The sequence below is a fragment of the Copadichromis virginalis genome, linkage group LG23 (genome assembly GCF_057382275.1).
Source record: "Copadichromis virginalis isolate Kocher_CV1m ecotype Utaka linkage group LG23, C_Virginalis_male_GT1.1, whole genome shotgun sequence".
NCBI classification, from domain to species: Eukaryota; Metazoa; Chordata; class Actinopteri; order Cichliformes; family Cichlidae; genus Copadichromis; species Copadichromis virginalis.
The window spans coordinates 49,002,863-49,026,439 of record NC_140639.1 but is presented as its reverse complement, the minus strand read 5'-3'; the positions used below and the strand labels follow the sequence as shown (position 1 = coordinate 49,026,439).

Below are 23,577 nucleotides of genomic sequence, written 5' to 3'. Positions count from 1 at the left end.
GTGAGAAACAGGAAGTGTTTGTGTCCAATCCTGAAGCCTGTCACCGTTCTCCTCTCACAGCTTCACTGAGAAGCTGCAGCTTTACAGGAAACACTGGATCTTTGTTTCATACTGACTGTGTTTAGTACAATACTGCTGACAGCACCACCCACTCACTCCATCACTCTACTGACCCCAGAGTCTCCAGTCTGTAGTCTGGACTCTTCTTAAGATCAGACAGCTGCTTCACATCTGGATCCTGCAGGTTGTTTCCATACAGGTACAGCTCTCTCAGATGGGAGGGGTTGGACTTCAGTGCTGCTGCCAGATAATCACAGCTGATCTTTGACAAACCACAGTCCCACAATCTGTATAAAGAATGAAAGATGTAAGTTTATTAGACAAAGTGCTTGAAATCATTCAGTGTTTCATCATCTGTTCAGAGCTGAAGAAGGTTCAGAATGTAGAAGTTTAGAAAATGGAAACTCCAAACAGCTGAAGCCAACAGGAAGCAGCTTCAAACAGGAAACTGTGCAGAGTTTCAGACTATATGTCCTGATGCAGCCAGTTGGATTTTGGAGATTTGAATCTCTGTTCTGTGACTAAGTCCTTGAATCATTTCTTCCAGTTGGTCCAACAAGACAGACTAAGTATTGGACATGTGTTGTGGCTCCATCAGGGGAGCTTCTAAATGTGATGTGATGGCCCCTCTGGGTCTGTCAGGTCACAGCACTGAAGAGAGCTCAAACTGGGCACACAGCTGTTCCAGTCTGGACCAAAGACTCTATACTGGGACTGAGGGACTGCTTTGACTGCACCCACTGGGACTTTTGAAAGGCTCATGTTCTCACTTAGATCATCGATTTCTACTGACATTTCTTTCTGGGAAAAATGGGGATTACTTTGCAAACAGGAAGTATTTTCCCCAATAAGCAGCCCTGGATTAGTAAATCACTCCAACATGTTCTCAGGCAGAAGAAGCTGTCTTGTTATGAGGGAGAGAAGAAAAAGATTGAGGCACAGAAACCTGTTGAAAGAGAGATAAAGCAGCTAAAATCAGGTGTAAAAGTAAAGCAGAGGATGAGCTGAATAAAGGACACTCAAGGCTGGCTTGGAAAGGAATGAAGTCCATGGTGGGGATGCAGGACAAGGAGCAAAGATGAATGTGATGCTGAATCAGCAGAAGACTTGGACTCATTTGATTCCAGCTTTGATATCATTGATTTCAATGAAGAGCTTTGTGATTGTAGCAAAGGGCTGGTAGCTCTGAGAGTCCCACTGATGAGGTGTTTGTGTGGAAATCTCTTAGTGGGACCAAAGAGAGAAAAAGCCCTGGTCCTGATGCTGTGGGAGGGAAATGATTGAAGTGTGCTGTGAGGAACTGACTGGGAGATTTTCACACATTTTCCAGTCCTCCTTGGAACAACAGGAAGTTCCCAGCATATGGAAACAAAGGTTAAGTGTCCTATGGCACTCAGTGATGATGGTGCTGTGGCCCCACCACCTCCACCTCTTTGTAAAGGAACTAACTGTAATCTGAAGCTTCAAATGGAACTAAGACTTCCTCCACTAGGTGGCAGTGTCTGATGAGAAAGTGTTAGTGGAGCTGGCCTGGAGTCAGAAACAGGAAGATGCAGGATTTGGGCTGAAATGGGCAAAAGTGGTTAGCACTAGTGCCTTAGAGCAAGAAGGTTGTAGGTTGAAGCTTGTTGGTCAGCTGGGCCTTTCTGTGGAGGTTGGATGTTCTCCCACAGTCCAATGAAATGCTGCTTAGGTTCATTGGTGCTTCTACATTGGCTGTAGGTGTGGATGTGAGGGAGTGCTTCTCTGTCGCTCTCTGTTGGCCCTGTGATGGACTGCTCACCTGTGCAGGTGGACCACGCCTCTTGCCCTATGACAGCTAGGGCACAGGCTGCAGCCCTGTGAGCCTAAGCTGAATAAACAGTTAGCAAAAATGATCCATAGATGGCCTGAAATCCCCCAGTTAGCAGTTTGGTAGATAGCTATGACATGCTAATCCCATCCAGCAGCTGTATTCTACCTGTAAGCTGATCCCTGCTGAGCCAAAGCACTTTTTCATATACAAATTACAACCTTTAATAGAAACCTATTGGTCAGCATCTTATTAGCCTGCTGTTAGCTTCATTCCACAGAAAACTGAGAGAAACTAACAGAGTTGATAAAGAATAAAGAGAAATGTGCTGATTTAAAGCCTTTGAAGTGCTTCAGATGATCTCTGTCCACTTCTGTCCACTCATTCATTCATGTAAGCTTTCTAATGCAGCTTTGATCTTCACAGTCTGCTTGATGAAACTCATTCTAACCCTGAATGTCAGAGTGTTCCTCCTTCTCTTTCCCATCATTCATGCTGGCAGTGGAGGAGATTTGGATGTTGGACTGTGTTTTGGATGATGTGTGTATGTTTGTGTTGGACTGCTGTCTGTAAAGCAAACGCACATTTTGCTTTGGATTTCAGTGTCAGACAGACTTTAAGGTGCAATGAAGAGTTTGAGAGTTTCACAGTGAATTTTCCAGTGGAGGATTTTTCTTCTTCTTTGAAGCTTTGAAATGTGAACATTGTTCTGCTGCAGTCAATGGACTAAACCAGAGAAGAAGAAAACAGACTTTACCATGAAGATCCTCAGTGTGGATCAGTATAATATCAGCCTGATGTCTGCAGTTTAGTGTCAGCACAACTTTCACATCATATTCATCTCAGCACAACTAAAACATGCTGACTGACCTCAGAGTTTCAAGTTTACATCCTGGACTCTCCAGGAAACCACACAGATGCTTCACTCCTGGATCCTGCAGGTTGTTCTTATTCAAAGACAAGAAGTCATTACTCAGGTCCAGCTGTCTCAGATGGGAGGGGTTGGACTTCAGTGCTGCTGCCAGATAATCACAGCTGATCTCTGACAAACCACAGCGCTCCAATCTGTATAAAGAATGAAAGATGTAAGTTTATTAGACAAAGTGCTTGAAATCATTCAGTGTTTCATCATCTGTTCAGAGCTGAAGAAGGTTCAGAATGTAGAAGTTTAGAAAATGGAAACTCCAAACAGCTGAAGCCAACAGGAAGCAGCTTCAAACAAACACAACAAGAGAAAAAACTCTGAATGTTTCACATTAAAGTCGTACATTTCTCATAAAAACAGGACAAAGACTTGAAAAAGTCGTGTTTTTCCTTCCAGGAACCACATGGCTTCACTTTTAAAGGTGAAGTGTGACAGAAATGGACATATTTGAAGTCCAACACCTTTTTCCAGTCACATTATTAAAGCAGACAAACTACAAGCTCATTTTCATTCCAACAAGTCATCTTCTGACCTGGACTAACAACACTGGTCTCTATGTGCAGCTGGCTGTGAGACCAGTGCTCAGGGAGCGTCTACAAAGTGCAACACTGAAAGAACATCACACACTCATTTGCTTCCAGCACTTTCACACAATCATCTACTGTCATCATTCATGTTTCTGCTCCTCTGGATTCACACGGAGCCTCTGCTCATGCCGTTGCCATGGTGAATCATAGTATGTGGCTCCATAACTCAGACTGAGCATGCTCAGAGCTGATTGGCCTGACTCTGATCAGCTGATCTAGAAGAGGAAACTCTGCTATATGTACATTATTACATCTACACCTGAATCACAACACTCACACAAATATATCAACTGTGTTTAATATTTTGGCACGTAGATCATTTATGTGCTTCAGCTCTTCTTACATTTTACCACCAACATGTTTCAAAAGGAGCAGCTTTTACTTTGAAGGCCAGCTGTCTGTGTTTCCTGTTTTCATTGTTGGATAATGAAATAAGTCGATGCTTCAGTGCTTTGAATTGTGTTACACAAAGCAAAGTTTTCACGTTGTTCAGGCAGAATCGAGCGTTGAAGAATGAATTCACACGTCAATAAACATTTTCATCAGCACAAGCAGGACAATGAAAGCAGGAAATACCCCAAACTGCCATTTCTCATTCTACAACTTCAACAACTGCACATGAATTATACTTCATACACAGACCCACAGTCTCTGATTGCTCTGAAATCTCACTGACAGCCAATAGCAATAAAGAAAAGTCCAGACTGACAGTCTCTGTGGGGTTAGGCAGTGAACTGCTCACGCTGCGTTCAAGTGCATCACAAACTATTGGAATTGGATCCAACTTTGTGAAGCAGATTTCTTCTCAGCTGCTGTTTTGAACATTTCCTCATGAAATGTATTAAACTCTGTAAATGAACTGAGAACTATTTCTACATTTGAAACTATGGATTCATTTTCCCGTTCACTTCTGTACGTTAGTGTATGAATGAATGTTAGACTGGGCTCCATGGAAACACTTGGACTGGTCTCAGCTGCCTTCTTTCTGTAGTCCTTTCTCTTCTCCAGCTTCTGTTTGAAATCCTCTCACAGAGCCTGAAACCTGCTTTGCTGTCATGTGTGGGCCTGTGTTCCTCTGCTTTAACACAAACCTCACCACAGCAGCTGTGTGGGTCGTCTCTGTAGCAGCCCGACAGCTTCTGATACATGAACATCATCACAGCTCCTAACTTCACCTTTATTAGCTTTGACATTCATGTCTTTCTTTTCTCTGTCTGTTTCCACACAAGCTCAAAGTCTCTGCAGCCTGTTTTTATCTGCTATCATCAGATCTCCAACAGCCTCATTCACATCCCTCACACACTCTACAGCCTCATCAGTACTGACTTCATCTTCACTGACTGATGGAGCACAACATGAACCTGTGGAGGCTGAAAAGCTGTCCTGACAAACATCTCCCCGTCACCACTCCACTTCTGTCAGCCTTTAAATGAACCCTGCTCAAGTCTGTCACTTCTATTTGCAGCCAAGAGGAAAAGCTGTTGTTCAGTCGTTTGGAAAGACACAACATTTCTGAAAGCACTCAAACTTCTTCACATTTGTCTTCAGACACATCCTGAACATTTAGGAACTAAAGAACGTTTCAAACATCAATCAAAGATCTGAAATATAGAAAAACAACAACAGCTGCAGTCAGTGAACTCACCTCAGAGTCTCCAGTCGACAGTTTGGACTCTCCAGTCCAGCACACAGAAGCTTCACTGCTGAATCCTGCAGCTTGTTGTTACTCATCTCCAGCTCTGTCAGATGGGAGGGGATGGACTTCAGAGCCGAGGCCACAACTTCACAGTGAGTCCCTGAGAGTCCACAGTCAGCCAGTCTGTGATCACAGAAAATATAAAATGTGTTATTATAAAAGCAGAAAATCTGCATTATAAACACAGACTGAATGTATATGAAGACAAAACAGAGTGAGGTCATAATCTGATGAACATCTGCTCTTCACATCTGTGCTTCAGCTCCTCTTACTGTGTTTGACATGACACAATGATTGAGTCTCTCTCGGACCTGCAGACTTTTAATGAGAATCTTTGTTTGGCTTTAATCTGCAGATGAAGGAGGAAGATGGTGTCACATTTAGGCTTCCATAATGTCCACAGTCTGTCAGTGAGATCTGATCCAGAGTCAGAGTGAAGACACACATGTGGACTGTTTCCTGTCTTGAATCCAGAACATTTTGAATGAGCTCAGCTCAGTGAAGAGTTCCAGCTGGAAAGACGATCTCTGTTTGCTACCTGCTGCTGTCAAGTACGACTGTTCACGTCCACACTCAGGAAAAATCTGCTGACTGTCACCAAACGGAGCAGAAATCTCATCACTGGACAATAATGATGAATGAACTCAGAGCTGCTGATATCACATCTGATTTCAGGGGAACTAAACACAGAAATGATTGGCTCGTTTTAGCTTTCTGAGCCATTAGTCTGCAGGTTTATCACTAGTTGGCAGAAACAGACTTGTATTAATGTTCAGCGCTTCAGTGTTTATGACTCCAGATCCAGGTGACAGCAAGTCAAAATGATGTTACCTGTCTGTGTCCAGCAGCAGCCTTTGAATATTGTTATAAACTCACATGGATCAGTTTGTCTTTGATTGGTTTGTAAAGTTCAAATTCATTTATATTCATCAACTCTAAATGAAAAATGTTTTTCTTCTTCTATGTTTATTATTAGAGTAACAAATTCTTATAGTTTCCTGTTGTTGAGAATTTCAGTGTAAAACCACTCGGACCTGTGCATCACTGCACACTGTGAAAGTATTACTGCAGTTTAATCTATAATCCTCATCAGTGTGTTTACTGGACTGTAGTCAGACCTCCGTTATACCAAAGGAAACACTGAACGTCTTCAAAGTCACAATAAATTTATAATAAATGCTAATAAATACTGGAGTGTTAGAAAAGATGCTTCCAGCGTGTTTGTCTTTGATAGGGTTTATTCTGTTCGTCTATTGTCTGACCACTTGGGGGCGCTTTTGTCTCTTTTGCTCTGAGCCTTGGGTTTATTCAAACTGATTTTAATAAACTATTTTATGCAAGTTGAAGCTTCATCTCCATCTCCAGTGGTTGTTGCATATTTTATGACTATATTAGTAACAGTCAGAGAGTTTAGAGTAAATTAGATCTTCACGTTTGATTCTTGACACAACATAAATGGTGAGCCAGTGTCAGAGGAAGTGACAGCATCCACCGAGGACCGGGGGGAGTGGGAGGACTGGGGGACCAGGCCAACAAAAAGGTGATCACTGATACAGGTCAGCAAACATTTGCTCATTTGGTGTCTTAGAGCAGACTCCGCCCAGCTTTGTCGTCCATGGTTGCTCTTTCAAAGGAATCTAGTAACATATTATTTTACTTAATGATCTACTGACACCACTGACTATGCAGGACAACCCCACGTCTGGAGCCAGTGCACATGTGCAGTTCAATTCCTGGGCAGGTTCTGAAGATGGCCGAGCTGTCGAGGACAAAGTTACTAATGTGAAGCTAATGTGGTTAATCAAGATCTTCATAACTATGTGGAGCACAGTGTGCTTTCATCGTGGAGAAATCACACTGAAGAACTCGGCACACATTTTGGGGGCCTTTCTGTTTGTTGCTACAATCTGCAAATTTCATTAAAAGTTTAATAAACTATCATCTGGTCTTTATTTTTAGTTAGCACATACCTTAAAAACTCTAAGCTGTAAGCTAATGATAGTTACATAACAGCAGATGCATGCTGGTGCAATAAGCTGTATGTTTTATTTTTGATCTGATTAGTCAAATAATCACAAAAATAATCGTTTGTGGCAGCCCTAGTGTGACCTCAAATAAGAAATGATTGCAGTTTATGACTGAGTAACTAAACTATCACCAACTGATAATATTAATGATCACATCTGGACTCACCGAGCCTTTCTGAAGTTCCTCACAGCTGGAATCAGTCTCAGTCGTCCCTCCTTTGTTGTGTTGTACTTCTTCAGGTCCAACTCATCCAGAACCTCCTCTGACATCTGCAGCATGAAGGCCAGAGCTGAGCAGTGGATCTCAGAGAGTTTCTTTGATTTGTTCTCTGACTTCAGGAACTCTTGGATCTCCTGAGATAATAAGATGTCGTTCATCTCCATCAGACAGTGGAAGATGTTGATGCTTCTGTCAGGAGAGGATTTTGTCTTCCTTTTTTTTAGATTCTTGATGACTCTCTGGATGGTTTCTGGACTGTTCTCTGTCTGACCCAGCAGACCTCCTAAGAGTCTCTGGTTGGACTCCAGACAGAGGCCATGAAGGAAGCGAACAAACAGGTCCAGACGACCATTTTTACTCCTGAAGGATTTTGTTAGTGTTTCCATCAAAAAATTGTCCAGAGATGACTCTTTGTATTTTTTTCCCAGGAAGTCCTTCAGCACCTCTGACTTCCTGTTGGTGAAACAGTGGAACATGTAGACTGCAGCCAGAAACTCCTGGATGCTCAGATGAACAAAGCAGTAGACTGGTTTCTGGAAGATCACACACTCTCTTTTGAAGATCTCTGTACAAACTCCTGAGTACACCGAGGCCTCTGTCACATCCAGACCACACTGCTCCAGGTCTTCTTGGTAGAACATGATGTTTCCTTTCTCCAGATGTTCAAACGCCAGCCTCCCCAGCTTCAGAAGAACTTCCCTGTCAGCCTCCGTCAGCTCCTGTGGACTCGTCTCATGTCCCTCGTGGTACTTGTTCTTCTTCCTCTTTGTCTGAACCAGCAGGAAGTGTGAGTACATGTCAGTCAGGGTCTTGGGCAGCTCTCCTCTCTGCTCTGTAGTCAACATGTGCTCCAGAACTGTAGCAGTGATCCAGCAGAAGACTGGGATTCTACACATGATGTGGAGGCTCCTGGATGTCTTCATGTGGGAGATGATTCTGCTGGACAGCTCTTCATCACTGAATCTCCTCCTGAAGTACTCCTCCTTCTGGGCGTCAGTGAAGCCTCGTACTTCTGTTAGCCTGTCAACACATGTAGGAGGGATCTGATTGGCCGCTGCAGGTCGGGAAGTTATCCAGACGAGAGCCGAGGGAAGCAGATTCCCCTGGATGAGGTTTGTCAGCAGCTGGCTGACTGATGACTTCTGTGTGACATCAGACAGCAGCTTCCTGTTGGTGAAATCCAATGAAAGTCTGCTTTCATCCAGGCCGTCAAAGATGAACAAAAGCTGAGAGACAGCCAGCTTCTCTGCTGTGACCTTCTGTAATGTTGGATGGAAAACATGGAGCAGCTCCAGAAGACTGTACTGCTCCTCTCTGATCAGGTTCAGCTCCCTGAATGAAAGCAGAACCACCACACTGACATGTTGGTTCTCCAAGCCCTCTGCCCAGTCCAGAGTGAACTTCTGCACTGAGAAGGTTTTTCCAACACCAGCCACGCCGTTGGTCAGAACCACTCTGATGGGTCTCTGTTGGTCAGGTAAGGCTTTAAAGATGTCCTGGCACCTGATTGGAGTGTCATGGAGGGCGTCCATCTTGGAAGCTGTCTCCAGCTGCCTCACCTCATGTTGGCTATGAACCTCTTCACTCTGTCCCTCTGTGATGTAGAGCTCAGTGTAGATCCTGTTGAGGAGGGTTCTACTTCCTGTTTCATCACTTCCTTCAGTCACACGTTCACATCTCCTCCTCAGACTGATCTTATGTTCATCTAAAACCTCCTGCAGACCAACATCTGCTGAAAGAAAGAAAAACAGAAAGAAAACTCTTCAATGTCTGAACAACAACAAGAAGTCCAGTTTTCAGAAATGAGTCCATCAGCAGACAGATGTTCAGTCTTACTTTGTACACAGCTGCTCTGACTGGCTGTCTGCAGTCCAGCTCTGCTTCTGGATCTTTCTCCACACTGGGGACAGGACCAGTCTCCTGATGAAGCAGACTGGTCCCAGTATGAGGAGATGCACTGTCTGCAGAACCAGTGTCCACAGCTGGTAGAGACTGGATCCTTCAGGACGTCCTGACACAAAGCACAGCAGGACAGCTGCTCCTCCTCACAGACACCACTCCTCTTCCTCTTCCTCCCTCTGTGAACACATTTCTTTATCACTAAAATCATTGACTGTCAGTGACAAACATCCAGATTTGATGACACTGTGCAGAAGCTCTGATGGTCACAGAGAAAAGTCAAAGTGGAGAAACTTGTGTTTGAGTTCAGAATCCAAGTTTCCTTTGCTGTTCCTGCCTGTCTTATTAAACACAGAGTGATCAGCCTACAAACTCCACAGTAAAAGCCTTCATCACAGAGCTGATTATGTCCTTCACTGGATGTACTGGAAGTTTGGGATCCATCACTCTGAACTGACCTTTGACCTCCTCTAAAAACTGTGGTGGAGCAGCGGTGTCACATTCAGAGCTTTCAGCTTTATTTTGAAAGAGTTCAGTCATCAGGAAGTGAACTTCTTGGTTCTGATTTCCTTTCTATTATTTTACAGAAGTGAAGAAGAAGAACTAAAAGCTTTGAAATGATCTGAGTGATATTTTTGAACATTGCCACCAAATTGAGTTCAGCCTCCAGCAGTAACTTTGTTTCATGATGCCTCCCTGATGATGTGATGTTTGATTACAAACCTGTTTATGTGTTAGACATTAATCACATGAACACAGGCAGAAAAAAGAAGCCAATGAAACAAATGACAGAAACGTGTTCATTCACTGCCATGATCCATATTTTATATGTACAGATGTTTGTAAAGAACACGTGTGCAGCGCTTTGTTCTGAGTATCTGCTGTCAGCACACAGTGCAGCAATAACTACAACCACACGTTTCTGTAGATCCTGAACATCAGCCTGGAGGAATCTGACCTCAGGTCTGCACACAGAGGAGCTTCACCTCTGGGATGATGCTGGCTTCAGCTCCTTCTACAATCAGGCAGAAGCTTCTGCACCATCAGGACACAAACAGAGAGGAGCTTCTATCCTCAGACCATCCAAGTCCTAAATCAGAACATGCTCCCCTCATAGCATCACCATCAGGGTTTAAACAGGACCTTACATCATGTTCTTGTCTCACTGTCATATTTCAGATCATACCTGATTCATTATGACGTCACACGCTGCTACACTGATCCTGCTGCTTCATTACTGCTGATATTACTCTGCTCACTCTGTTCAGTTACTCTGTTTACATCACTTTGCTCATTTGCTTTGTTCTGCTTGCACTGCTCTGTCAGTACATGCTGTGCTAATGTGGCACAAAGCACTTTAACATTACATCTGCACAATGTTTCATTATTTCATTTAATGATTGTTTCTAATGTTTTGTCCAGTCACAGGAGCAGCTCAGCACATTTCACTGTGTTGTACGTGTATGACGATGCCTGTGACAAATAAACAGCCTCGGACTCTTCAATCTTCTGCATTTCTTTGGAGATCAGCTCAGTGGCCTGTTGAGACCATCTTTCTATTTCTGATGACTCAGTTCAGATTATTATCCTGATACTTTCTTTTAAAATGTGATGAAATCATTTATCTGATGTTCTGACACAAATACACCAAAACAATCCCAAACAGCACAAACCACCACGTTACACACAGTGTAATAAAAATACAGGCAACTACAAATAAAAACACTTTAAAATATAAACTAAAATTACAAAGTGGTCACAGAATTTCAAACACCCGTAAATGAGTCAGCAGCTCTCTTACATGGTCAGCTGAGCTCCATGATTGAAGAACATTGTTGCTGCAGGTTCATGACTGAAGTCTGGAGGTCTGTTTTTGGACCAGTCACTCCTCACAGACACACAGCTGGATGCTGGAGACTGTGACCTCTGACCTCTGCAAACACAAACACATCACATGAATTACTGATTAATCTCTGTTTAAAATCTTTTAAGCAGCTGCAAACACACAAACTGGATGATGTGATGGTTTCTGTCAGTAATAGTTGTCTCAGATTAGAGTACAGACGGCTGCAGAGACGTTCACAGCAACAGAGCAGAAATCATTACCTTGGATTGCATTACTACTACGATTGATACTAGCATTATCGTACCCGGACCACCATTAGGAATCATTTATGATGTCACTGGCAGAACATTTATAGAAACAACCTTTGAACTCTGAGTCAGCAGCTCTCTTACATGGTCAGCTGAGCTCCATGATTGAAGTTCACTGTTGGTGCAGGTTCATGACTGAAGTGTGGAGGTCTCTCTTTGGACCAGTCACTCCTCACAGACACACAGCTGGATGCTGGAGACTGTGACCTCTGACCTCTGCAAACACAACCACATTGCATTCATTTCACATCAATTAGTACACCACAAAAGGCATGCAAGAAACACAGTCTGAAGGCAAACTTCTGGCGTCAATAACATTCAACAGGTCAGGTGGAAACTTTTCTCAGATTTGATTCATGTTTTTATAGAACGATCCAGCTAAAAAAAATATACCATTAGGTCAGGGGTCAGCAACCTTCAGGACCCAAAGAGCCATTTGGAGCCAGTTTCCACGCAAAAGAAAACACTGGGAGCCACAAATACTTTTTGACATCTAGAATGAAGATAACACTGTATATACTGTTTTTTACCTTTATGCTTTGTATGAACAACTAAGGTGTGTTGCTTATGAAATCCATGAAGTGCTACAGAGAAAATTACATGTTATTTATGTAATGAACACATTTGAACTCTTAAAGAAATATAACCAAAGGAAAGACACCCAGCTGAACTAAAATGATGTAGCAAACAAAAGCTGCTGTGAGCCGCCACCCTTATATCTCCTTTGGGCTTTTGGAGCCTTGACCTGACTTTTAAAAAACAATTGGAAAAAAAGCTCTATGCTGCTGAAAGATGAAAAATAGATATTTGCAAAATTCTGCCTAAATATGTATTTTACCTGGTTAATGTGTGTGGCGGGGCGTGGTCTGCAGCGCCGCTGCAGGGGAGGCGGACGCACCTGAGCGGCACCCGCAATCACGCCTCGCCGCCTTAACGTCTGTGCTGTTGTGTTGGTGTGTGTCGGGCTGTGAGCTGCAAAGCTACAGCCGGCTGTGTGCGTACAGCAACCGTGTGTGAAAAGTGGTCAATAAAGAGAAGCTGAAAAGCGTGTTCATGCAAACATCGTCGGGTCTGCCGTGATATGTTTACAACGGGACTTCTGCTCCTGAACCTCTGCGCACAGCGTCTGCAGGTCGGGGCTGTACGAAGTCACTTTCATCTTTACAGGACTGTAAGCTGTCGTCTGTGAGGCGTGAGCGGTGTTTGTTTTTAACATAGTTCACAGTGGAGAACAGCTGCTGACATAATGTGGATCCGAAGAGCCATAATTGGCCTTCCTGGGGCTGAAAGTCTCGATAAATGCACGGCGTTTCGGCGGGTACACCGGCTTCCGTGAGTGTGACGCTTATTTGAACGATCAAAAAATAAAAAAATATAATTTTATTTTTATATTTCAATATCACAATAATCTTCCAATTTAGAACTACAAGTTAAAAAAGAACATAAATAAAATACACTTCAGCTAAATACTTCTAATTTATTTTCCCAAACCACGAGGAGCCGCACTGTAAGGACTAAAGAGCCGCAGGTTGCCGACCCCTGCATTAGTGTTAGTCAATGTTGCAACTGAACTGAAAAACACAATATTTTGGTCAGGTCCAAAGAAACAAAGTCACTATTAATACAACACAACCCCCCCAAAAAGAGCCATGTAGACCCCGGGCTCTATGGGTCTTGTGCTCGGAGCTTGTTCCTGTGCTGCCATGATTAGTGCCTCTGTGCTGTCTTTCAGTCCAGCTTTGTTCAGCCACTGGTAGGATTTCTGGATGTCAGCCACTTCCTCTGCCTGCTGGTGGTGCAAACTGTGTTGTTCTGAGTTTCATTGGACGTCTTTGTCCAAAGCACCAGACAAAGGGCAAAGTAGATGCATTTGCATCAGCAGGAAAATACACCCCAAACTACCATCATCATTATACAACTTTAACAACTGCCACTAAATGATACTTCATACACAGACCAGTGTTAGGTTAAGTTATGATGTCACTGGCAGAACATTTATAGAAACAACCTTTGAACTCTGAGTCAGCAGCTCTCTTACATGGTCAGCTGAGCTCCATGATTGAAGAACATTGTTGCTGCAGGTTCATGACTGAAGCCTGGAGGAAGTATTTCTTTGGACCAGTCACTCCTCACAGACACACAACTGGATACTGGAGACTGTGACCTCTGACCTCTGCAAACACAAACATCAATAACTGATCAGTTCTCTCTGACAGCCATATGATCAGCTGATCCCTCTGTGATATTGTGTCTGCCTCATAACGCTGACAGGTCAGCCAATCATCATCCAGTTTTTTCTGTCTCTGAATGAACTCAGTTTGTTCTCAGCTCTTCTCTCTGATTCTGCTGCACTGACTTCACTTAAACTTACAGAGTTCAGATCTTAGCAAGAAAACAAGTCAATAAAAATCAAACTCAGATCAAACAGTTTGAACCAATCACAGATCAATGATTCTGTCATGGTTATGTTGAAATGACTAATAAAGTTAGTAGTGTTCTTACATTGTTGCTGCAGGTCCATGACTGTAAGGTGGAGGTGTTTGTGTAACTCTGTCACTCCTCACAGACATACAGCTGGATGCTGCTCCGTCCTCTTCCTCCATCTTCTTGATGTCAGGGTGGAGTTAGTCTGAGAGGTAAACACACACACTCAGAGGTGCTGTTGTACTGGAAGCATCACACTGACGGCTTTCTAATGTTGGAGCTTTGGCCCTAAAGTCCAAACCAGTTATTTTAGAGGCTCAAAGTCTTTAAAAAACACCAAAACCATCACATTATTTAATAAGTACATGATCAGGTGGATGAAGGAACTCAGTGTGTTTGGGATCATCATCATGGTGAGGAGCCCACATGTTACGGCTCCTTTGGAGAGAAGCTGAGGATCACTGCAGGAAGTGAGCTCATGAAACCAAACTGCTGTTTGTGAGCAGGATGACTCTGTTATTGGACCTGCTCTGTGTTCTACATATGATCAATACTTCAAATATCTGTAAACATCTCATCTTATATTTGTTGCACTTGGTCACATCTGTCTTTAAAAATAGATTTTTAATGTCACTGAGAGTTCTTTTCTACCTTTATTGATTTATTTTGGAATAAATTAAATATAAAGGTGCCAAAAACTGCCTGCAGCTTCAGCTCTGTGACAGGAAACTACTGTCAGGCTCAAAATGACTTCAGATTATTCATCACAGAGTGTTTATAGATCACAGGACACGTTACAGTTTTACAGCCTCACGGACATAAAACTCTTAAAGTTTGTTTCTGAAGGGATTTTCAGATCAGACCTGATGTTTCTGCCTACAGCCTGTTTACCGATATAATCAATATCAGATATCAGAGCAACAGAAACCTCGGTGATCAGGACGCCGGGACTGAGAACAGGAAGTGGCTCAAACGTCGCACTTTCATAAAGTCAGCCTGAACTACACTCACAGAGTTTCTGTCGCCATTTTAGTTTTAAAACCCGTCGTGATAAGGGCGGGTCTTACTGTGAACCTGCGCGCTCATTGGCTAATAACTTGAGATTGACAAGTCGTTATCCAATGAGCGCGCGGCTTCTCCCAACATAAAGTAGTTTCCTTTGAAAAACCAAAGTCTGATTATTTTTGCCTCCACTGACGGAGCCTGTTGTTCCCGCCACAGAGACACAGTAATGTCAGAGCGGTGTTAACACTCAGCTGCCTCAGCACAGCTCTCACTCTCCTCCTGCTCTCTCAGCTAAACTCACTTCCTCTCTACTTACAGGAAACCAGCGCTCAGAGGAGCCGACCGGCCTCACGTTTCACCCACAGACACGAACAGCGTGGAATTATTTTATGTCATAAGAAGAAACATATTCATGTTAACACTCACCTGCCTCAGCTCCACCTTCCTCCTCCTGCTGCTCTGAACGGAGGATCAACACTTTCACTTTCACTGCTCCTCCCTAAACACAGAGGATGCTGGGACTTGTAGTTTTTACCTTGTGTGATATTTATGGCTGTAACACTAAATCACAGCATGAAAACTTCCTGCAAACATGTCACAGGCGATAAAAGTTTCACATTAAAGGTGAAGTTATTTTTCTGTCTCATGTTCAATAAACAGTGAGCTGGGAAAACTGAAGAACAGACTTCAGACGTTCCCTGCAGAGTTTCTGCTGCTCGGTCGTCTGCATGTTGCTGAGACTGAGCTGATGATGAAGCTGTGATGGGTTTATGGCACGTTTGGTTCTGGAGAAGAGTTTTACTGCCGGTGCAGGTGAAATGATCAGAGGTTACAGCCTCTGGTTAAAGTGGAGGCAGCGATCAGGACGGCTGAGCAGCAGAGGTCTCGAGGGTCCTAAAGTGTAAAAGCATCAGTGTTAGTAACACAAAGATCACAGAATGGGATCATCCACACAACACTAGCATCTAAATCCATGGCAGGAACTCTTCCAGTGTCCTGAAAAATCTGTGTGCACGATGCTGAGATTAAAATCTGTCTGCTCATCTTAATGCAATATTGTGAAGTTACAATTCTTTTCTGTAAAAAGAATTTTCATTTTTGTATATAAATAAATGTTGATGTTGTGCTTTGGGATCGTGTGCTTCAATTTGACTTATAATGTGCCAAATGACTGCAACAGGCGGCTTAAGGCGATGCCATCCAGAGTAAGGATCGTGTTAGCCACAGTGTTTCTAAGATTTTTACGCCCCGTTACAATAACCTCAGTTTTATCTGAACTTAGAAGCAGAAAATTAAAGCTCATTATGTGTCTAAGACATCCCGGCAGTTTAACCAATAAAAGCGGGTATCATATGCATAGCAGTGAAAATGTATGCTATGTCTTCTAAAGCACGTATAATGTAAACAGAACTGGTCTTTGCACAGAAGCCTGTGGAGCTTCATAATTAACCTCAGTGTGTGAAGAGGACTCTCCATTTAATAATAGCTGTAATAAAATGTTCTGGCCAACGGTGTTAAACGCTGCACTTGGGTCTAGCAGGGAAGATTTCAACTTTTCAATATGAATGAAGGCTGAAAACTGATTAGATTAATGTCTGATGATCTTTTCTGTGCTTCTTCAAGTTTGTAACACCGAACATATTAAAGGATGATATAAGGTTCACAGGAAGAGTTTAATTAGACACACATTTACTATTTTTCTTTATACTCTTTCTTTCTTGACATGTTTAATATGCTTACTATCAGAGGAGAAAATGAACCTTGTGTAGTTTAAAAACTTTTTATTTAATCAAACTGTAATGTTGTTGAACTCTGACGGACGTGACTTTTAATCTTGTCAACAAATCCTTAATCACCTAAATGTGCCATTTATCATCTAGTAAAATGTTCCCTCTGCTTCTGTTGCACATCTCCCCCGACACTCTCTGCTTCACCAGCCCTGTGCAGCTGGTCCAATCTCTGCGTCCTTAAACTGGTGTGTTTAAATCTCTTTACCTCTGTTGTGAACTTCACACAAAGTTTGTGGTAACAAAATCAAACTGAGGAGGATCTGGTTTGAAAAACACACACTCGCGAGACAAAATAAAAACAGACTGCTCAAAGCAAAAGCAGAGCCCTCACAACGTGCGTATCAGATACCCTCAGTGCCAAAAGCATAAATATGAAAACATGGGATCACCAAGAATATCCTAAAAATGGCATTGAGGGGGTGTTACAGTGAAATAAAATGAAACATTTTCATCTGAAAATGTTTCATTTTAGTAAAAACAATTCTCTGTAGTCAAGAACAACACCAACACAGAGAAGAAGAAGAGGGGGTCGTTTTACTACGCATCATAAAAACGCAATCATTCATCTTCCAACTGTATCTTTCTGTTCTGGATTAAGAATCATTGGTTGTTTACTGATCTGTACTTTGGGAGTCACACTGTTGTGATACTGGGGAGAAAAGGGTAAGGTTTGATAGACTAAACCATTACACACAAATGTTGAAAAACCTAAAGAGTGTGTGAGACTGCTAGCTGTGTCGTTCAGCAATAAACTCATCTATAAATGTGTTAGTAAAGAGTGACTTGTACTTCTGTCCCATTAAGCAACGGTTTAACAAATTTCACTGCAAACTATAAAAGTCATCTGGATTTATATAGAACATAGTAGTGCAGGAAACACTAGTATAAGGTGTCTATGGAACAAATCTCCTTCAGCGTTCAAAATGACCAAAGTGAGGCCTACAGGCGTTTCTCTTAGTTGGTTGTGTTCAGGGAAAAAGCAGCTAAATACACTGAGACTGCTCCACATTGTTAGTGAGTTAACTCTGGATATCTGTAGGTTTGTCAAACTTGGAGTGAACAAAAGCAGAAAACAGTAAAAGATGCAGACAGTGAAAGTCTGGTTTATTTCATGAACACAATGAAACATTTTCGGCAAAGTAGCATACATGATAAATAGATACACATGACACGGACAGTGAGAAGTAAAACTCGTCGTCTTACCACATGTTATATTCTGTAAACTTAAAATAAACCACAGAAATGAGTGTTTTAAAGTCATTATTAAAAACATGAGTCAACATTACTGAAGTGACACTTTAACGATGCTTCACATCACCGTGTTTATGATGATAAAACATGTTCTCTCGTTAGTAGATGTCTGCGCTGACACTTGTCATGAAAATGTCCCGAGCCAGGGTTCCTCTTCAATTATCACTGATCATTAATAGGGTAACAAAAGATTTGTCACATTATCCCCATAAACAAAATGCTTTTATAGAAATCATTGTGACACAAATATTTAGATTCTTGTTTCACAATGTGCACGAACTCAAAATCTTTAGAGTTTCATATTTATAAAGTATCACAAAGAATACATTTATACCGTTGTATGAGCTACACTTCTTGTAAAAAACTGATTGGAAATGCGTTCGAGAAAAGCTCCTGCTGTGACCTTCCTTCTGTGAGGGCACACACACACACACACACACACACACACACACACACACACTCACACACACACACACACACACACACACACACACACACACACACGTACACACACACACACACACACACACACACACACACACACACACACACACACGCACACACACACACACATGTGTCTATATACACACATACACAAAGCTGTGTAAAGCAACTATTGGCGACTGTCAAGCCTTTGAGTCGCCGAGCAGCTGAATAGGGGAATAATGTTGATGCGCCCGCTGTTTAAAACGTAAGTCAAAGTTCCAGGTTAAAACTCCTTTATTTGTTATCAAATCCTTAAAATCCGTAGAAAAACAGTGATCAAAACATTCCAAGCTTGAGCGGTCAGCAAAAGTCGACTTCCCCCATCACCTACTCATTCACAAAAATTCCCTCAGGACGTGAACAGATGATATAGCAATCACTATTACCGACACCACGTGACCCAAAGCTACGCCTTATCCACAACAGCAACTATAAATAACGAATCTAAACGTATATACATAAAATACAGAAATGAATGAGGTGGAATGAATACTACAAATGTACATAAGGTGCAGCTGCAGTCTGGCAGTGGGAGCAGTGTGACAGGTCAAGTGTTAAGAAGGGAGATGGCGAGGGGAAAGAAACTGTTCCTGTGTCGGGTGGTCCTGGTCTGCAGGCTTCTGTACCGTCTGCCAGAGGGCAGCAGATCAAAAAGTCTGTGTGCAGGGTGTGAGGGGTCTGTGATGATTTTCCCTGCCCGTTTCCTGGTTCTTGAGCGGCACCCCCCTGCCCTCCTGGATGGCAGGGGGGATTCGATTCTGAGAACTCACGGCAGTGTGCCTCCCCGAGATGTTATTCTGAGCGAGCCCTTCCGAGATGTATCCAGTCTGCAGTCAGAGATCTTATTCTGAGTATTCACAGCAGCCGTAGCCTCTCCAAGATCTTATCCGTGCTGACTCAATGAGCCCATTTTGAGAAACTCACGCCTCTCCCATCGTTCCAATCCCAGCGGGCAGCCTTGTGGGGGTTTGAACAGCCGGTTCCGCTTTCTCAAGCCAGCTCCGATCAGCCAGAACCCTGTTACCATGGTTCCGAATAGGTAGATATCTTCAGCACGCAGACTCACCCGAGCCCAAACTTCTCGTTGAGAAATTGCATTTAGGGACCAGTTTTCAACAGGACAATGACCCCAAACACACCTCCAGGCTGTGTACTAGAAGAAGTATACTAGATGGCGGCGTGCACAGACGCAGCGGCTCTATGCTCTCCACTTGGGTGCCTTTCTTTTTTGTTTCTCCACTTTTTCTTCTTCTTTTGTTTTCCTTATTGTGAAGCCAAATTTTCCTACAACCATCTGGAATTATGCAAGATCGGATATAACAGCCAGATCCCCATTACCAGTGATTATCAGAGGGTGCACAACATCCCCCCGGAGATAGCGAGAACATCGGGTGCTCCGTGGATTGTTATCGGCTCTGCCAAGAAACGCAGGCGGCGGAAGGAACGCAAACAAAAGCGGGGATGCCTGTCGGGCCTGCTGGCCAGGCTAAAGAAGCAGCCTTTCAAACCACCGCTCCCGAGCATCTTTCTGACCAGCGCACGGTCGGTCGTCAACAAAATAGACGAACTGAACCTACTTCGCGCCGCACAGCCAATCGTCTGTGACTGCTGTGTCCTGGTCGTCACGGAGACATGGCTCACTCCGCGAGGCTCCTGCCTACGACAGCCGTAACGCTCTGACAATCCATCAAGCGGTGGTAGCTTAGCAAAGTCGTACTGAAACATCTGACAGATTTTCGAGCGCCGTGCACATAAAATCGTTTCGAGGTCAGTAAACACAACCAGAGTTCATACATAAGGCACACGGGGTTATAAGGGGCTCTGTCGACTTTCAGAAAAATCAAAGGATTGATTTTAAGTGCGCCGTATTTTCCAAACAACACGGTAATAACGACGGCCCGCTAGCATGCTCTACCAAAAATAGTGCTTTGTTGTGTATCTGACGGACGAAAGCTAAACCAGTTCCACACCACTGAAGCTGCAGCATTTTTACAAACCAGTTCTGGTTCATCCGTTTCATTTAGCGATCCACTTTCGCTCTTCTCATTCTGCGTCATCATCCAATTCCACCTGTGATCTTGTGTCACCATTGCTCTCTGAGCTTTGTGTTGCTTCTTCTGTCACCTGACAAATAGGACATACATGACAATAAGAATAAAATGTGGAGCTGCTTCAGTGTGTCTGTCACTTTGTGCAGATCTTGACTGATCAGTAATGTTTGTAGGCTGAGTGCATTTTTAAAACAAGTTGTGCAAACTGCACTACAAGGTGGAATATTTGCAAAATCATAACTATGACCTATGAATACGTCAGTGCCATTAAGATGAAATTCTTGTGTCACCAACATTTTAACGTTAGGCATATAATTCTAACAGCCTCTGTAAACTAATATCCTGGCTGCTCGAGGCTGCTGTTTTCTCTGACAGCTTCACTTAGATTAGAATTAGAAACGCTGCTCTGAGACTGAGAGAACTAACAGTGCTGCATGTTGTGCTGTTAGTTTCCAAAACACGTTATTCATGGTTACATACAGTTTTAGACTGATGTGGGCCAAAGCCTAGCATAGCCTGCAACGTTATTGTGACGGACACATTTTATGTGTCAGACCCAGGACCCTGAGCAGTTATGGACTAATATTATAATGTATGTATTTTGTATTGCTGTCCCTCGTTCTCCCTGCTTGTAGACGTGTGTGTGTGTGTGTGTGTGTGTGTGTGTGTGGCCCTGGCAGGTGATTGGCCACACCTGCAGCTGATCAGGCCTGTCGGAGGAGCTATTTGAGAGTGTGGTGGAGCTCTCTCCGACGCTGGATCATTGCGTGGCTTCACGTCAGTCTCTCGACCAGTTCCTAGTTTGAGTCTGCTGCATTATTGTGTGTCTGACGGCTTCCTCTCTCTTATGTCCCCAGGAGTTACGGGGAGACGAGAGGACAGCGAGCACGGGGTGCTCATCACGGAGAAGCGGAGACAGGAGCACTAGCACTGGGAAGAGGACACGTCACGGGAGTCGGGAGAGCACGGGATTTATTGTCATGTCTGTCCATCGCTGTAAATAAACGCACTGCTTGTACATAGAGCACCGCGCCTGTGTCCTCCTTCCCTACACCCCCACGGTCTGCCAGCCAGACCGTGACATTATGAGTGAACTTGGCTTTAAGTGACTTACAGGTTTCTCTGAAAAATACTTTCTTATATCCAGGTTCTTCCTCTTTGCTGCCGTCCTCCTCTCCTCCTGGGAGCGCAGGCTTGCCGCTGCTAAAACTCAACGGAGCTCCCTGAAAGGTTCAGCCAATCACATTGGCCATATTTGTCACATGAGGTAGGACTCCAGTACAGGACGTAATTTAACTCTTTCGGCACCGCTGGGTGAATGAGACGTTGACAGATTTTTTTTTCTTCTTTCTATCAGGTTTGCTTTTCTTTACTCGAAGAGATCAAATTATTGGTGAGGACAATTCAATAATCGCTGGATATTGGTGGGGACATGTCCCCTCCGTCCATGCCAAATCGACGCCCTTGCCCGAATCGATTCAATCCATGATTCGATTCGATTTGGGGAAATTTTGCCTCAGACAGTCAGCAATATTATAATTTAGATCATACCCCCCCCCCCCCCCCCCCACACACACACACACACACACAGCCTTATGGGTACAGTAGTCTCCTGCTACACCTCCTTTTAGCTAAAGACATACTTCATAATGACTCACTCAGCTCACAAGAACAGGAATGCAGAGCATTATCAAACGTTAAAATGATACACATCTCTCACTTGTTCACTTACATTTAAACGAAACACATAATTGTAAACATCTCTAACAGCCTAAGCCAGCTTTGAATAGGGCCTGAATGGATAACTTCAGAGAATTACACATCCAATCTTACACGAGGTCTCACCGCTCGACCAGATCTGGTAACAGTCCCTGTTGGTGTGAGGTGGCTCCTATTTCTCCTTAGAAAACCTGTCTGTCTCTACCACATAAGATCTGGGAGCACTGGCAGGTCCAACTACTGCTCCAGTGGTTCCTTCAGTAGTAATCCACACCTTCTGTCCTGACTCTATGTCTGCGGTTGTAGTGTTTTGCCTGCTCACGCCTCCCCTCCTCATCCTTCTCGCGAAAAGCCTGTAGGTCGGGCCACTTTGGCACCAGCTTCGCAGCAGCTTGTGGCAGAGAGGTACGCAGGTGTCTCCCCATGAGCAACTGTGCCGGTGAGAGCCCATGTTCCAGTGGGGTGGCCCTGCACGCTAGCAGTGCTCTGCTGTAGTCACAGTCCTCTCAAGTCTTTAATGGTACGATCAGCGCGTTCTGCCTCCCCGTTGGCTTGGGGGTACCTGGGGCTGCTCGTTTCATGTGTGAACTGGTACTCTTTAGCAAAGTGCTTGAACTGTTCTGATGAAACTTGCGGCCTGTTGTCCGATACCACAGTCTCGGCAACTGCATGTCTTGCAAAGGCCTCTTTTATAGCATTAATAGTGACCTCTGCTGTTGTGTCTCTCAGTTCACCAAGTACCACGACCAGATTTGGTGTGTGGTAGTAACAGGCAAATGAACTTTTTTTTTTAATGATTTGAATATATATGAATGCTTGTGCATAAATACACAAACAATACACATATGCTTTCATGCTTTCAATTGTGTCATTTACGTGATCTAGGTCAGCGGTCTCCAACCTTTTTTGCACCACTGACCGGTTTATGCCCGACAATATTTTCACGGACCGGCCTTTAAGGTGTCGCGGATAAATACAACAAAATAAAACTAGTACCGGTACCGAAAAAGAAGATTTATTCATAACACACGTGAAAAGACCCAGGAAAACAGAGTTAATGATAAAAACGATAACAAAATAACGCTGAAAAGCGATAAAAACCCTGAAAACCAGACATTTCACACCTGAGCCTCAACTCTCGCGGCCCGGTACCAAACGACTCACGGACCGGTACCAGTCCGAGGCCCGGGGGTTGGGGACCGCTGTTCTAGGTAGCTCTGTTTTGGAAGTTCAGTTCAAGCTAGAAATGTGCTTTGGAGTTTGTACGTGTTTTGTCTCTAGGGGCCACCACATATATTTCTATTTACATTCAGGTGACAGCAATCCATGGATGGTTTCGACATGCAAGAGGATATTTTCCCCGGTGCCCAGCAGGAGAAGACACTGCTTGCGATGTCGATGAGGTCCTGTGGCCAGACCCCAACAGACGGCGGGATCCATGAGCCCACGTATGCACAATTGTCATGATTTTTTGTGTGTACAGTATAGTGC

The 23,577-nt window shown here is 43.6% G+C and overlaps 1 protein-coding gene and 1 long non-coding RNA gene across 2 annotated transcripts in view; one reads left to right on the top strand and one right to left on the bottom strand.

Annotated features, from left to right (window-relative positions):
* Positions 1–2,703: 2,703 nt before the first annotated feature.
* Positions 2,704–23,577, bottom strand: part of LOC146682021 (NLR family CARD domain-containing protein 3-like) — an 88,949-nt gene continuing 68,075 nt past the window's right edge. The window contains exons 2-7 of the mRNA XM_085448454.1: positions 13,863–13,989; positions 11,445–11,576; positions 9,144–9,385; positions 7,254–9,039; positions 5,010–5,183; positions 2,704–2,917 (exon numbers count right to left, since the gene is read on the bottom strand). Of these exons, the coding sequence (XP_085304580.1) occupies positions 2,704–2,917; positions 5,010–5,183; positions 7,254–9,039; positions 9,144–9,385; positions 11,445–11,576; positions 13,863–13,963 (2,649 nt within the window). The 5' untranslated portion in view covers positions 13,964–13,989. The remainder of the gene's footprint in view (positions 2,918–5,009; positions 5,184–7,253; positions 9,040–9,143; positions 9,386–11,444; positions 11,577–13,862; positions 13,990–23,577) is intronic.
* Positions 20,013–23,458, top strand: LOC146682025 (uncharacterized). The gene is made up of 3 exons (XR_014918011.1): positions 20,013–21,144; positions 21,225–21,634; positions 23,400–23,458. It is a non-coding gene; the product is annotated as an uncharacterized LOC146682025 (long non-coding RNA).